This window comes from Pinus tabuliformis, chromosome Q, assembly GCF_031772625.1.
Source record: "Pinus tabuliformis cultivar Carrire ecotype Pingquan chromosome Q, CPIR1, whole genome shotgun sequence".
NCBI lineage: Eukaryota > Viridiplantae > Streptophyta > Pinopsida > Pinales > Pinaceae > Pinus > Pinus tabuliformis.
In genome coordinates this window covers 1,225,485,678-1,225,499,514 of record NC_142296.1, presented here as the reverse complement: position 1 = coordinate 1,225,499,514, position 13,837 = coordinate 1,225,485,678, and the positions used below count along the sequence as shown (strand labels likewise).

The 13,837-nt window shown below is 36.9% G+C and overlaps 1 protein-coding gene across 1 annotated transcript in view; it reads left to right on the top strand.

Annotated features, from left to right (window-relative positions):
- The window catches only part of ABCI7 (non-intrinsic ABC protein 6), an 88,076-nt gene extending 77,392 nt beyond the window's left edge, over positions 1-10,684 (top strand). The window contains exon 3 of the mRNA XM_089386030.1: positions 10,086-10,684. Coding sequence (XP_089242156.1) covers positions 10,086-10,401 — 316 coding nt within the window. The 3' untranslated portion in view covers positions 10,402-10,684. The remainder of the gene's footprint in view (positions 1-10,085) is intronic.
- Positions 10,685-13,837: the final 3,153 nt, after the last annotated feature.

Genomic DNA, 13,837 nt, shown 5'->3' with positions numbered 1-13,837 from the left:
GTTATCTTTGAAGCCTCCTTGACCTAGAAAATTAAAATCCATATTTATAATCATTCTTGACTCCAATCTCCCATGACTGAAGAGGCAAGCTAGGGGGAGACTAGGGTTCCTACTTTAACCACACCCTTAACATGATTGTCATGAAAGTAGGAATAATTTAGAGCAGTTTTAAACAAAAATCTAGCAATTTTCTTGTTTCAAATACATGAAACTTCAAGATTTAGAATCAAATTGTTAGGTCCATATAATACTAGTGATTACCCCATTACTATTGTAGTTGTATCCCTTATTAATATTGTTGTGCCCCTATTATCCCCATATTGTTATTACTGTGCCCCATAGAATCCCTTTATTGTTATTTTTGTGGCTTTATATTATTATTGTTAGGTCGGCTGGGTTATATTGTGACTCTTTAGACTCCTATATATAGAAAGGAGGTTTTGTCATTTGAATCATCCAAGAATTGTTCATTTGTGTAATGTAAAGGAGGTTGCCCCCTCGAAGAGGCTGAATTCTAAGGCGTTCAACTATCTTTTCTATCTTTTTGTGAGCTGGTTTCATAACATTTGGTATCAGAGCATTGCATTCTAGGGTTTTGTTGCTCCAAATAGGTCATTGTGACATTTTCTCTATAACTTTTTTCTGCGACGTTTCAAAAGCTAAAAAAAACCCATTTGAGACGAAATCGCATTGAACCTCCGGTCCGAATTTCAAAGCTTTTCACACTATATTTGCGGAGATATGATCTGAGAAAGTTGGTCTTTTTGTAGACTCCTGAATTACATTCCAAACAGGTGACCTGGGGAAAATCGTCATAACTTTTTCTCTGAGCATTGGATTGAAATTTCATAAGAAGGTGCAGAAAGAGAACGGACTGTAGTTTCTTGTATATATTTTTTAGAGCCAAAGGTCGAAACAGTGACTTGTGGCACGTCGTACAAGTTCCTTTACTGAACTAGTCTATAATCAGGTCACTGTGGGAGATTTGGCATAACTCTTCCCTGGAGAATCCAATTTGGATCAGATTGGTGGCATTGGAAAGAGGACGCAGAGGGCTACCGCAAGTCGCAATTTCAGAATTGGATGATCTGAAATTACAAAGATACATCAGATTCAATATCAAGTTCCTACAAAGTGAAAAAAGGTGTGTAGTTTTTTTCAATTTTTGCATAAACTTGGTTTGAAAAATTAGTTTGAAGGAATTCAAAGGGCATAGTAAAGCATTATTATCAATAATTGATGCCTCGACGAAAGAAAATGCAAACACCTAGTAAGCAACTTGAAAGCTCTAGCATGACTCATGAAGAAGAGGAAGAAATGCAACATGATATATCAAAATTACGAGACAAAGTGTAACAAGTGTCACTTGCACAAAAAAGAATAGAATCTAAGATGGATGGTTTAAAGAAAGATGTAGAAGCTAAGATGGATGGTTTAAAGAAAGGCATAGAAGCTAAGATGGATTGTTTAAAGAAAGACGTAGAAGCTAAGATGGACGATTTGAAGATAGATTTGAAGACAGACATGGAAGATTTGAAGACGGGCATGGAAGATTTCAAGATAGATTTGAAGAGAGATTTAACAAAGTTTCTACAAGAAATGCTTATTAATGGTGAAAGGGTAGTAAAGGAAACTCATGATTAGAACAAAAGAAATGTAATCATGATTTCATAGACTCTAATGTTGGATCGAAGACCCACCATATTCCAAAAATCGATATGAGGAAGTTTGATGGCAAGGATCCCGCAACATGGATATTACAGATGGAGCAATTTTTCGATCTCAATAATGTGCAAAACACACAAAAGGTATGTATTGCAACTTTATATTTGGAACCAAATCAGTTTGTATGGTGTCAATGGCTTTGCTCTCGTAAACAAATTATCACTTGGGCAATTTTTATGGAAGAATTGACAACACATTATGAGGATACAAAAAACAACACTTTTTTTAGCCAATTGATAAGTCTCAAACAAAAGGGTTCAATAAGAGGGCACATTGAGGAGTTCCAAAAATTGAACATAAGGGTAAAAAATATTCCAAAGGAGCATAGGATTGATGTGTTCATAGGGACTTTAAAGGATAATATCCAACATGATGTTCGCCTTTGGGAACCTGATTCATTAGAGAAGGCATTCATGTTAGCAAGAAAAATGGAAAACAAAATTATGGCAACCAGGAAGCATACCACTCACAACTATAAAGATGGAAGTGTTGTTGCCCCTAGTCTTCCACAACCTATAAGGTTGACACCACAACAATTGGAATAAAAAAGAGCAAAAGGGCTTTGTTACAGTTGTGATAACAAATACACTAAAGGTCATAAGTGTGCTGAGAAGAAATTATTCTACATAGATTGTGAAGAGGAAGAAGAAAAGGAGCAAGAAAGGTCAAAAGAAGAAGATATACTCAAGGAACAAAGCCTAGATAAAGAAAAAATGAATCCAACCATATCTTGTAATGCATTGGTTGGAATTACCACTCCTCAGACCATCAAGATAGAAGGACAAATCAAGAAGAAAAAGCTAATAGTGTTGATTGATTTAGGAAGTACCCATAATTTTATTCATTGTAAGATAGCAAAAGAATTGAATTGCTTCCTATATCCAGCACCAAAGTGTCAAGTGATGATTGCAAATGGAGGAACGACTAATTGCTTTGGAAAGTGCCATAATATCAAGCTATCCATGGGAGAATATGTATTGACTAGCCCAATGCTTTCCATTCCAATGGGAGGTGCTGATGTTGTACTAGGAGTCCAATGGCTACAATCCTTGGGTACAACAGCTTTTAATTTTCAAGAACTTTTCATGAAATTTTCTGCGGAAGGAAAGGAAGTTGAATTAAGGGGTATTGCAGGGAAACCAGGAAATATAATTAGCTCTAACGGTATGACAAAACTTCTAAAAAAGAAACAAAGAGGTGTAATTGCACAATTATGTTCGCTAGATGTTTCCACATCGGAATCATCTATTTCTCCAGATATCCAAAAAGTCTTGGACAATCATTCCAAGGTATTTGAGACTCCCAAAGGTTTCCCACCTATTCGTGATCATGATCATGCTATTCATCTGATTCCAGGAAGTGTTCCTCCAAACATCAGGCTGTACAGATATCCCTATGCCCAAAAGAGTGAAATTGAACGTATGGTTGCAGAAATGCTAGAGGCTGGTATAATTCAACCTAGTCAAAGTTCTTTCTTTGCTGCAGTAGTATTGGTGCACAAGAAGGATGGATCATGGCGCATGTGTCCGGATTATAGGGAGTTCAACAAGCTCACTATTAAAGATAAGTTTCCCATCCCTGTCATTGATGAATCACTGGATGAATTGCATGGATCAATTTACTTCACGAAGTTGGATCTTCGTTCAGGATACCATCAAATCAAAATGAAGATTGAAAACAATCCGAAAACAACATTTATAACTCATGAGGGTCATTATGAATTTTTGGTCATGCCTTTTGGCCTTACCAATGCATCTTCTACATTTCAATGTTTGATGAATTCCATTTTCAAACCCTTCCTTGGAAAATTTGTGTTAGTATTTTTTGATGATAAACTAATCTACAACAAGTCTTGGAAGGATCATGTTGAACATGTTGACAGGGTGCTACAACTATTGGAGGAGAAACAATTATATGCAAAAAGATCCAAATGTTTCTTTGGAGTACAAGAGGTGGTCATATTGTATCTCATGAAGGAGTTATGGTAGACCCTAGCAAAATTAAAGCCATTAAAAAATGAAAAATCCCCACATCCATAAAGCATCTACGAGGATTTCTTGGGTTGATAGGGTATTATCGCAAGTTTGTTAAGAATTATGGGAGAATAGCAGCACCTCTAACAACATTTATGAAGAAAGATGCATTTTCATGGACTCCAGAAGCAACAAAGACCTTCGAACATCTTAAAGAGGCAATGTGCCAAGCACCGGTCTTAGCTACACCAGACTTCATAAAAACCTTTATTGTGGAATGTGATGCTTCAGGAAATGGAATTGGTGTTGTTTTAATGCAAGATGAAAGACCTATTGCTTTTGAAAGTCATCCAATCAAGAGAAAGTTTTTACACAAAGCTATTTATGAGAAAGAAATGTTGGCAATACTACATGCACTTAAGAAATGGCTACCCTACCTAATGGGAAGACACTTCAAGGTAAAAACGGATCATGATAGCCTTAAATACTTTTTAGAACAAAGATTATCCTCTGAAGAGCAACAAAAGTGGGTCACAAAGATGTTGGGTTATGACTTTGAAATCATCTACAAAAAAGGGAAGCAAAATGTGGTGGCAGATGCACTCTCAAGAAAGGATGAGGATGTGGAAGCATTGTTGTGCGCCATTTCTATTATCCAGCCAGAATGGATAAACGAAGCAAGGGAGGAATGGAAGAATGATGAAGAAGTGTGGGCACTTATTCGAAAGTTACAACAAGATTCCAGTACATTTGATACATTTAGCTGGCAAAATGATTCGTTATGGTACAAAGATCGCTTATACCTCTGTAAGAATTCCCAACTCAAACAAAAGATTCTTATGGAATTGCACACTTCTCCCTTAAAAGGGCACTCAGGATTTTTAAAAACTTACCACAGGGTTAAGAAGGAATTTTTTTGGGATGGCCTTAAATCGGATATTCAAAAGTTTGTGGTGGAATGTTTGGTTTGCCAACAAATAAAGTGGAAACAATTAAGACCCCGGGTCTATTACAACCTTTATCCATTCCAAGCCAACATTGGAAGGAGGTTTCAATGGATTTTATCACAGGTTTACCCAACTCTGAGGGAAAGAGTGTCATCATAGTGGTAGTTGACAAACTTGCCAAGTATGCACACTTTTGTGCATTATCACATCCATTTAAAGCCAGTACAGTTTCTACTGCATTTATGGAAACAATTCAAAAACTACATGGAAATCCAAAGATTATTGTAAGTGACAGAGATCCCATTTTCATTGGAAATTTTTGGACAGAATTATTTTTTTGTCTTGGTACTTAGTTAGCTCATAGCTCATCTTAGCATCCTCAATTTGATGGGCAAACTAAGATAGTAAACAAATGTTTGGAAGGATATCTTCATTGCTTTGTATCTGATAAACAGACACAATGGGTCAACTGGTTGCCTCTGGCTGAATGGTGGTATAACACTTCCATACAACAACAAGAATGACCCCATTTATGGCACTTTATGGATATCAGCCACCATCCATCACATCATATTTAAGAGAAAATTCTAAGGTTCAAGCAGTGGAACATCACATCGAACATCAACAAGAAGTCCTCCAACTCTTAAAGGATAACCTCGTGTTGGCATAGAATAGAATGAAACAACAGGCAGATCAACATCGCAGCGAAAAAAGTTTTGATGTAGGTGATTGGGTATTCCTACGGCTACAACCATATAAACAAATGTCCCTCAAGCAATCTAAGAAGGATAATAAATTATCACCAAAGTATTATGGTCCGTACAAGGTGTTGCAAAAGATTGGTACGATGGCATACAAATTGGAGCTTCTTGCAGCTACTCGAGTGCACCTAGTTTTCCATGTTTCATGTTTAAAGAAGGTTATAGGCGACAAGCTCCCAGTTCAAACAATATTGTCAGAACTTGACGAGGAAGGAAAAATTATATTGGAACCGGAAGCAGTGACAGAAACAAGAACTCGACAGCTACGAAATCGATCAATTTCGGAGTATCTCATCAAGTGGAAGAACTTATCTGCTGAAGATTCCACATGGGAGGATATGAATTTTATACAGAAGCATCCAGAACTACTCAAGCGTTGAGGACAACACTTTTTTGAAGGAGAGGGGCATGTTAGGTCCATATAATACTAGTGATTGCCCCATTACTATTGTAGTTGTATCCCTTATTAATATTGTTGTGCTCCTATTGTCCCCATATTGTTATTACTGTGCCCCATAGAATCCCTCTATTGTTATTTTTTTGGCTTTATATTATTATTGTTAGGTCGGCTGGGTTATATTGTGACTCCTTAGACTCCTATACATAGAAAGGAGGTTTTGTCATTTGAATCATCCAAGAATTGTTCATTTGTGTAATGTAAAGGAGGTTGCCCCTTCGAAGACACTGAATTCTAAGGCATTCAACTATCTTTTCTATCTTTTTGTGAGCTGGTTTCATAACACAAATTCCTTATTTTATAGACTAGGATTTTTCTACAGGGGTCTATAAGATGCTACCTTCATTGGAAAGCAATAATGATGTAGTCCATCATTTCCTCATTAGCATTGCCTTCATGCTGAATTAGGTGTTTATATGAATTAGAAGTCACCTGGCCTTTGAATGCCAAGGCATGGAGCCTATCTTCCAGGTCTGAACCCTAGGATTTTTATGAGATTCCTGGAGGTTAGGGGTGTGCCACCTCCTTCCAAGTGGCTGTGGTTGTTGGCTAAGCAACACACCTGGCATTCTTGGCTTTGTATGTTGAGGATTTTGGGTTACAACCATCTCGGAGTGCTTGTGAACTACTTGAACCCATCCTTCCTCAATGTCATTGTTAGCTTAAGGAGCTATTTGAGCAAGAGATTGGGTAGCTTGATTAGCAAGAGCCACCAGGGAGATCCAGCTTAGCCATAAGTAGGCTGTCATAGATTTTGTGGTCTGGTTTCTAGCAATGGAAGTAAGTGTTTGGTAAATTAATATAGTGCAAAAGTTGCTTGAGATATTTTTACCACACTTTGATAAGGACGAATTGCATGAGATCTTTGTATAGCTTGACTTTCAGAGAGAGCCTTTTTTGGCGTCTCAGTTAAAAAAGTCATAGGGAGGCTCATGGTAGATAAAATCTACTATTGGCGCAAAGATGCGCTTGAGGAAAGGCCAAAATGGCATGAGTAGGTTAGGGAAGTCAAACCATATAGGACAACATAGATTGGTAGACTGTTCAAAAGACAACTCTTCAATCCATGGCAAAAACATGTTGAGGGCATTCCAGTAGACCCATGGTCTTCAAGAAGCAAATGGAAAAACAATGCAATTCCTCAAGGAAGGAAAAAGGAAAAAGATTTTAGTCTGGTCTAAGGTTTTGAGGCAGTACTAACTATGGCTCCCATATGTCCATAACCAAAGCCTTAATCATGGCCTCCAAAGGTACATGGCTTACAAATTACCCAAGCATTGTGCTCTTTTATACATGTTGCAGACATCTTCAGACTCAAATGGTCATTTCAATGGAAGTTTCCTAAGGGAAATTATCATTACCTTGTGGGAAACCTTTGAAACTAACTTCTATGTTGCCTTGGGTGGGACAAATGTTGTTGCAACTAGCAACAACAATGCTATTGTGAACTTTCAACTGCCATGGTGGACGCTGGATCAATGTTGCACGAAGTGGGGATGTTTCTTGGAAGCGAAGCGTCTCGGAAGCCTCTATTATATAAATAAATTTATTATATGTGATTGCATTTAGATTCAAAAAAACATCCCGAGTGCCAAATTAGTTGCAAAATATATTAAAGTATGCATATTGTACATGAATCAAGAATCAAGATAGAAATGGCAAGCGTAGTACATTAATGACTAATTATTCGAGTATCAACCATCAAGAATCTAGATTCCTCTCGTCTTGTCTAGCCTTTGCCTCTCCTTCGATTCTCTAGGGATATTAGTTAACATTGCCCAATTTTGATCAAACTGCCTAATACAAGCCTTATAATATGGTAGAAAAAGCTTAACATGCCCGATCAATGATTTTTACTTGACTGAAGGGTACATTTTTGCTAAGGCCATGACAAAGGAGTTCAACAATCAACACCACCAACACTGGGGTACATTGAGGGCTTGGTGCTCTCGATTAAATGCCAATCACATACCCGCATTCATGATATAATCTAATGAAATGCCAGAATCCCATTGATCCTGAAACCCTGAAAACTGTTAAGTTTGCTGAATTTTGAATGTGATATGAGATTCGATTTTATCCATATGAAGTCTGATGAGCCTGGAACCACTCTCAAACATCCTGAGTCATTTAATGGGAATGTTAAAAATTTAAGTAAAAGGATGGAAATGAAAGATAAGGAGAATTTCCTTTTAACATTTTCATGAGAGAGCATCTAGGAAGCGTCTATGGAGCATCAAGGGAGCACCTTGGTAGTGTCCGAGAAGCATGGTTCCTCACATAGCAGTTTGAAAATGCCCACCCCCCCAAAAAAAATCCCGCAGAACCATGCAAGCAGTTTTCAGAACCATGGCAAAACTGCGGTTCGGGCCTGCAGAACCATGCTGAACTGTGGTTCAGGCCTGCAGAACCATGCTGAACTGTGGTTCGGGCTTGTGGACTTCTTCCTGAGGTTCCCCCGCAGATCTGTTCGGGACCCAAATCTGCCTCCTGAACTGGGGGGGCGGGGGGAATGGTTCCTGCAACATTGAGCCGCATCAAATGATCCATCTGTGGGCTGGGGGGTTGCCAAAAAGGGCATCCAAGGGCCTCATGATGGATTGCGGTGAGCCAGTCAGGGCCAGCGAGACACAGATTAATGGTGAAAAGGACAGAAACTGATCACATGCACAAGTTTATCAAACCCTACTTCTGTAACTAAAAATGTATTGGAAAAGGAATCATAGATGAAGTTTTTAATGAGTAAAAAAGAAAAATTAACATAACCATAAACAAATAATAATTTCAACATACTGAACATAGATGTAAAACAATTTAATTGAAAAGGATGGACATGAGCACCATGTAGACCAGGGTTAGGAGCTTCCTCTTCTGTCATGGTAGAAGCAATATATCTCTCCTTTCATCGTCAGTCATGGTATACGCAATATTTCTCTGCTTTTATCTCTGTCTTAATTTTCTGGAAGCTTACTCTGTTGTCTGCTGTGACTGGGCCCTTGGGTGTCTTTCCTGGTCTTGATGTTAATTGTTGGAGAAAATACTGTTCAATTTACTCTTCTATCAGTAGTGAATTTAATTAAATACCAAGTTGATGTCTTTTATGAAAGTAAAAGATTTAGAGTAATTTCCAAGAAATAAAGAAAGATAAATGTATAATTGGATTGAGGAAAGGAAAGTGATTTCATTAGGTAATTTATGATGGAGTTGTCTTTACTGCGACTTTTTGGAGATTCCGGTGACGGAATCCAGCGGAAAAAATTGAGGTTAAATCTTGATTTGTATTATTTAAAATGGTTTTTTAACTGCATATTTGGATTCAACACCCTGAAAAACCCCTGGGACGCTTTGATTGTGCAGAAATTAGCTATCAAACTTTCCATTTCAATAAATTGCTGGCGGATTTTGACCGGAAAAACCCACCGGAAAAGCTTCCAAAGTCTCTTTAAAGACAACTCCATTTATGATAACATCATAATCATCTAGCAATTAGAAAACATTATGTTTTGTGTTTGCTGTCCACATGCATACATGAATACTCAAAATGAAAAGGAAACGCAATAAACATTGAAAAAGAAACCAGTTTTGAGAGATGGAAACTCAACTGAGAGAAGAAAACCCATCCCATAAGAGAAGGGAACCTAACAGTCAAAGTAAACTCAACAGTTTTGCAGAAAGCTAAACATATACGTGTGCTGTAATTCTGATTCTGCAACTGAGTATTACCATTGATTAATGGGTTTAAGTGTGTAAAATACTAAAAAGTATTGTTTGATTTGCATTTTAGTTTTATTTGCTTGTAATTTTTGCTTTCTAACATGTATTTTGACATGACAATTTTAAATCTATGAGAAGTTGTATATGCTGTCTTCACTTTTTTACTTTTTTCTTTTCCATGGATTTTTATGTTCTGTTCTGACATTTTTTATCTGGGCATCATGCATTCTCTCACAATAATAAAGGAAGGAGGGTGCTTAAGATACCATCATATTTGATATATTACTATACCAATGTACTCTTACTTTGGCTTGGCAATTTAATGTTTATCAGAAGTTGTAAATGCTGTTTTTACTTTGTTTTCTTCCCCATGGATCTTGTGTTTTATCATGGCATTTTTTTTATCTGGGCATCATGCATTCTCTCTCTTAATGATAAAGGAAAGAGCTTAGATGTAATCGCATTTAATGTATTACTATACCAATATACTCTTGCTTTGTTGTTATAGGCATGCACAGCTTACGGATGCAGGCCAACTTAGCCGGAGTTTGCTTCTTGCACCTCGTGCTACTGTGAATGTGAAGCCCAATCTACAGATTGTCGCTGACGATGTCAAGTGTTCTCATGGGGCTGCAATAAGTGATCTTGAAGAGGATCAGCTTTTCTATTTTCAGGCACGTGGAGTTGATGTGCAAACAGCTAGGAATGCCCTTGTATTCTCATTTGGGGCAGAGGTGATGGAGCGCTTTCCAGACAAGTATCTAAGAAAAAAGGTTGAAAATGATGTTAAAGGTTTACTAGCTGCAACAGGAGCTATTCGTTGAACTTGAATTGACATCAACATTCAAGCTCTAATTTGAAGGTGTATCTTTCTCTTTTTCAATTAAATAAATTATTTTTTCGAATTCAATATATTTACTTTTTCAAAATTAAGACAACTCCTATTGGATCTTCTTGTAACACACTTGGATTCTTAAACTCTGAAGGGGGTTTGTCCTCAAACTGAGAACACTAATAGCTCATTTTAGTTATTTTCTTGAAGTTGCTTTGGACCTATTTATTCTTTTTATAAAGATTAATTGGAATAAATTCTAACGTTTACAGTTTTGCAATGCTTTATGGTAGAAGGCACTGTTGATTTCAGCATTTAAACTAGTTCTTCTTGCAAGTAAGGCCAGTCATCAACACATGTTTTTGTCTTGGATGGCAATGTTTTGCTGATCATATTTGGTAATACCAAGAAGATTTGTAGGCCTGATTTTTAACTGATTAATGATATCTTCTGCCCAAAATATGATCAAACATAGTCCAATTGTATAATTCTTATTTTTAGTAAAATATACTCTTAATTTCTTACACTGCCATCATTGCTGACTTTTTCTATTACCAGTTTACATAACCTCACACTATGAAATAAATTGTAAACTGCAATTAAAATGTAGAAAATCATATTTGATGAAAATAAAATTGCATTGTTAAGCCAATATTTACTGTAATATTGTTGTTTAAGCTACTATCTTCTGAGGTCCGAAGCTTTATTATGAGAGATGCTTAGTAATTTATCTTTCGCAAGATGTTTTGGTAATATGTCCAATTTTGTTTTGTTCCTTTTAAAGGTTTTCACTTATCAGTGCAGATATTGCTATAGTAAAAAGGTTGTGTACATACATACATACATACATACATACATATATATATATATATATATATATATATATATAATTTGCATATATATATATATATATATAATTTGCATGGGTACTGCTCCCAACCCTTGGAGATCACGTACCTCAAGCTCCGGCGCTCCCGGGAGCTGGTACGAAACACTCCAAAAACACGAGGAGTTTTGTCAGGTACAAAGGAGATTTTCAGGAGAGTCGTTGTGAATGAATGCAAGTTTCTAGTACATGTGTCAAGTGGGAACGTTGATCTGTAGTGTGTGGGAGCTCCGATCCATCGAGGAGCTCCTTGATGGATCAAAGCTCCCACACACTCTAGATTACCGAGTCGCTGACATAAAGAGAAAACTCCGAGAAAAATTGGAGCAAAATCTTTGGCGGCAAAAGTATGGCGGCAAAAATTCAATATAGGGCGACTGCCACATTGCTCTGGGTACAAGTTAGAGGGCGGAACAGAGTACTGAGGCATCTCAAGGCAAGGCAATTGACAACTTCTGCATATGCAATTGCGTTTTAGTCCCTTCCCGAGGCTACGAAGATCGTCGCTCTTCCACAACAGGTAGGTTTAAGTTTCTTGATTTTGTTCTCTTTCGGAGTTGTAGGAAAGCGTTATGAATTTTACAGGGTTAGATTCGTGTTCTTAATATACAAAATTTTACTCTTTCGCTGGTTTTTAAATAATTTGTTGTTTCGCGGAAGATTTCAGAATCAAAGGTCACAAGACACAATCACAATTTACACTTTTCTTTAGTATGAAGTTAAAGGTTTATATTGGAGGAGTGTGCATTTTAAGACGAGAATTTATGATATCTAAAATATTCCTAGATCGGCTGATATCTCAGTGTGTTTGGATATATATATATATATATATATATATATATATATATATGTCGTTGCATAGCTTTTCGCTATGGCGGATATCTTGCCATATTTGTTGTCCTTTTAACAGGAATCGATAACTAGGGAATTAAGCTGCACTTTGGAGATGCTCTTAATGTTGTGAAAATAACTTCTCGAAGGTTTTTCGAACTTGAAATCTCTCTCTGGACTCCAGTGATAATCATATAGGAGGCAAGAGAGATGCATTTTTTTAAGCACTTCTTTTATGAAGCCCTATTATAACACTTTATTTAAAGTAAAAAATTAAAAAATAATATATATTAAATTTTAAATTTTAATATATTATATTATTGCTACTCCCAACTTGACATTCCCTGTAAATTTGGGCAAAGCTTATAACCATACCAGATACTTGTTATATGTATATATATATATATATATTGCATGGGTACTGCTCCCAACCCTTGGAGGTCACGTACCTCAAGCTCAAGGGCTCCTGGGAGCTGGTATGAAACATTCCAAAAACACGAGGAGATTTGTCGGGTATGGAGGAGCTTTTCGATAGCGTCACTGTGAATGAATGCAAGTTTCCGATACGGGTGTCGAGTGGGAACACCGATCTAGAGTGTGTGGGAGCTTTGATCCATTGACGAGCTCCTCGATGGATCAGAGCTCCCACACGCTCCAGATCAACGAGTCGAGACATAAAGAGAAAACCCCGAGAAAAATTGGAGCTAAATCTTTGGTGGCAAAAATATGGCAGCAAAAATTCAATATAGGGCGACTGCCACTTTGCTCTGGGTACAAGTTAGAGGGCGGAACAGAGTACTAAGGCATGCCAAAGTAAGACATTTGACAACTTCTGCATATGCAATTGCGTTTTAGTCTTCCTGAGGCTATGAAGATCGACGCTCTTCCATGACAGGTAGGTTTAAGTTTCTTGATTTTGTTTACTCTTTCGTAGTTGTAGGAAAGTGTTATGAATTTTACAGGGTTAGATTTGTGTTCTTAATATACATACTTTTACTCTTTTGCTGGTTTTTAAATAATTTGTTGTTTCGCGAAAGATTTCAGAATCAAAAGGTCACAAGACACGATCACAATTTACACTTTTCTTTAGTTTGAAGTTTAAGGTTTACATTGCAGGAGTGCGCATTTTAAGACAAGTTGTATATTTAAGGATTGGTTAAAAGTTGACAATAGGGAAATGGTCGTAGCTAAATTTATGATATCCAGAATATTCCTAGATCAGCTGATATCTCAATGTGTTTGGACATTTAAAGACATATATACATTTTGTTGCAAAGGCTTTTTCTATCGCGGATGTCTTGCCATATTTGTTGTCCTTTTAACAAGAATTGATAATTAGGGAATTATGCTGCACTTTGGAGATGCTCTTAATGTTGTGAAAATGACTTCTCGAAGGTTTTTCAAACTTGAAATCTCTCTTCGTACTCGAGTGATAATTATATAGGGGGCACGAGAGATGCATTTTCTTTAAGCATTTCTCTTATGAAGCATTTATTTAATGTGATTTTTTAATATATTATATTATCGCTGCTCCCAACTTGACATTTCCTGTAAATTTGGGCAAAGCTTCTAGCCGTACTGGATACTTGTTCACACGTACCCAAAGTACCCACGTATTGGAAACTCGTGCACCATATATATATATATAGCAAAAAGAGGAGCTTTGTTGACTTCGTTTGAAATAAATTTTGAAAATTATGGGATTCATAAC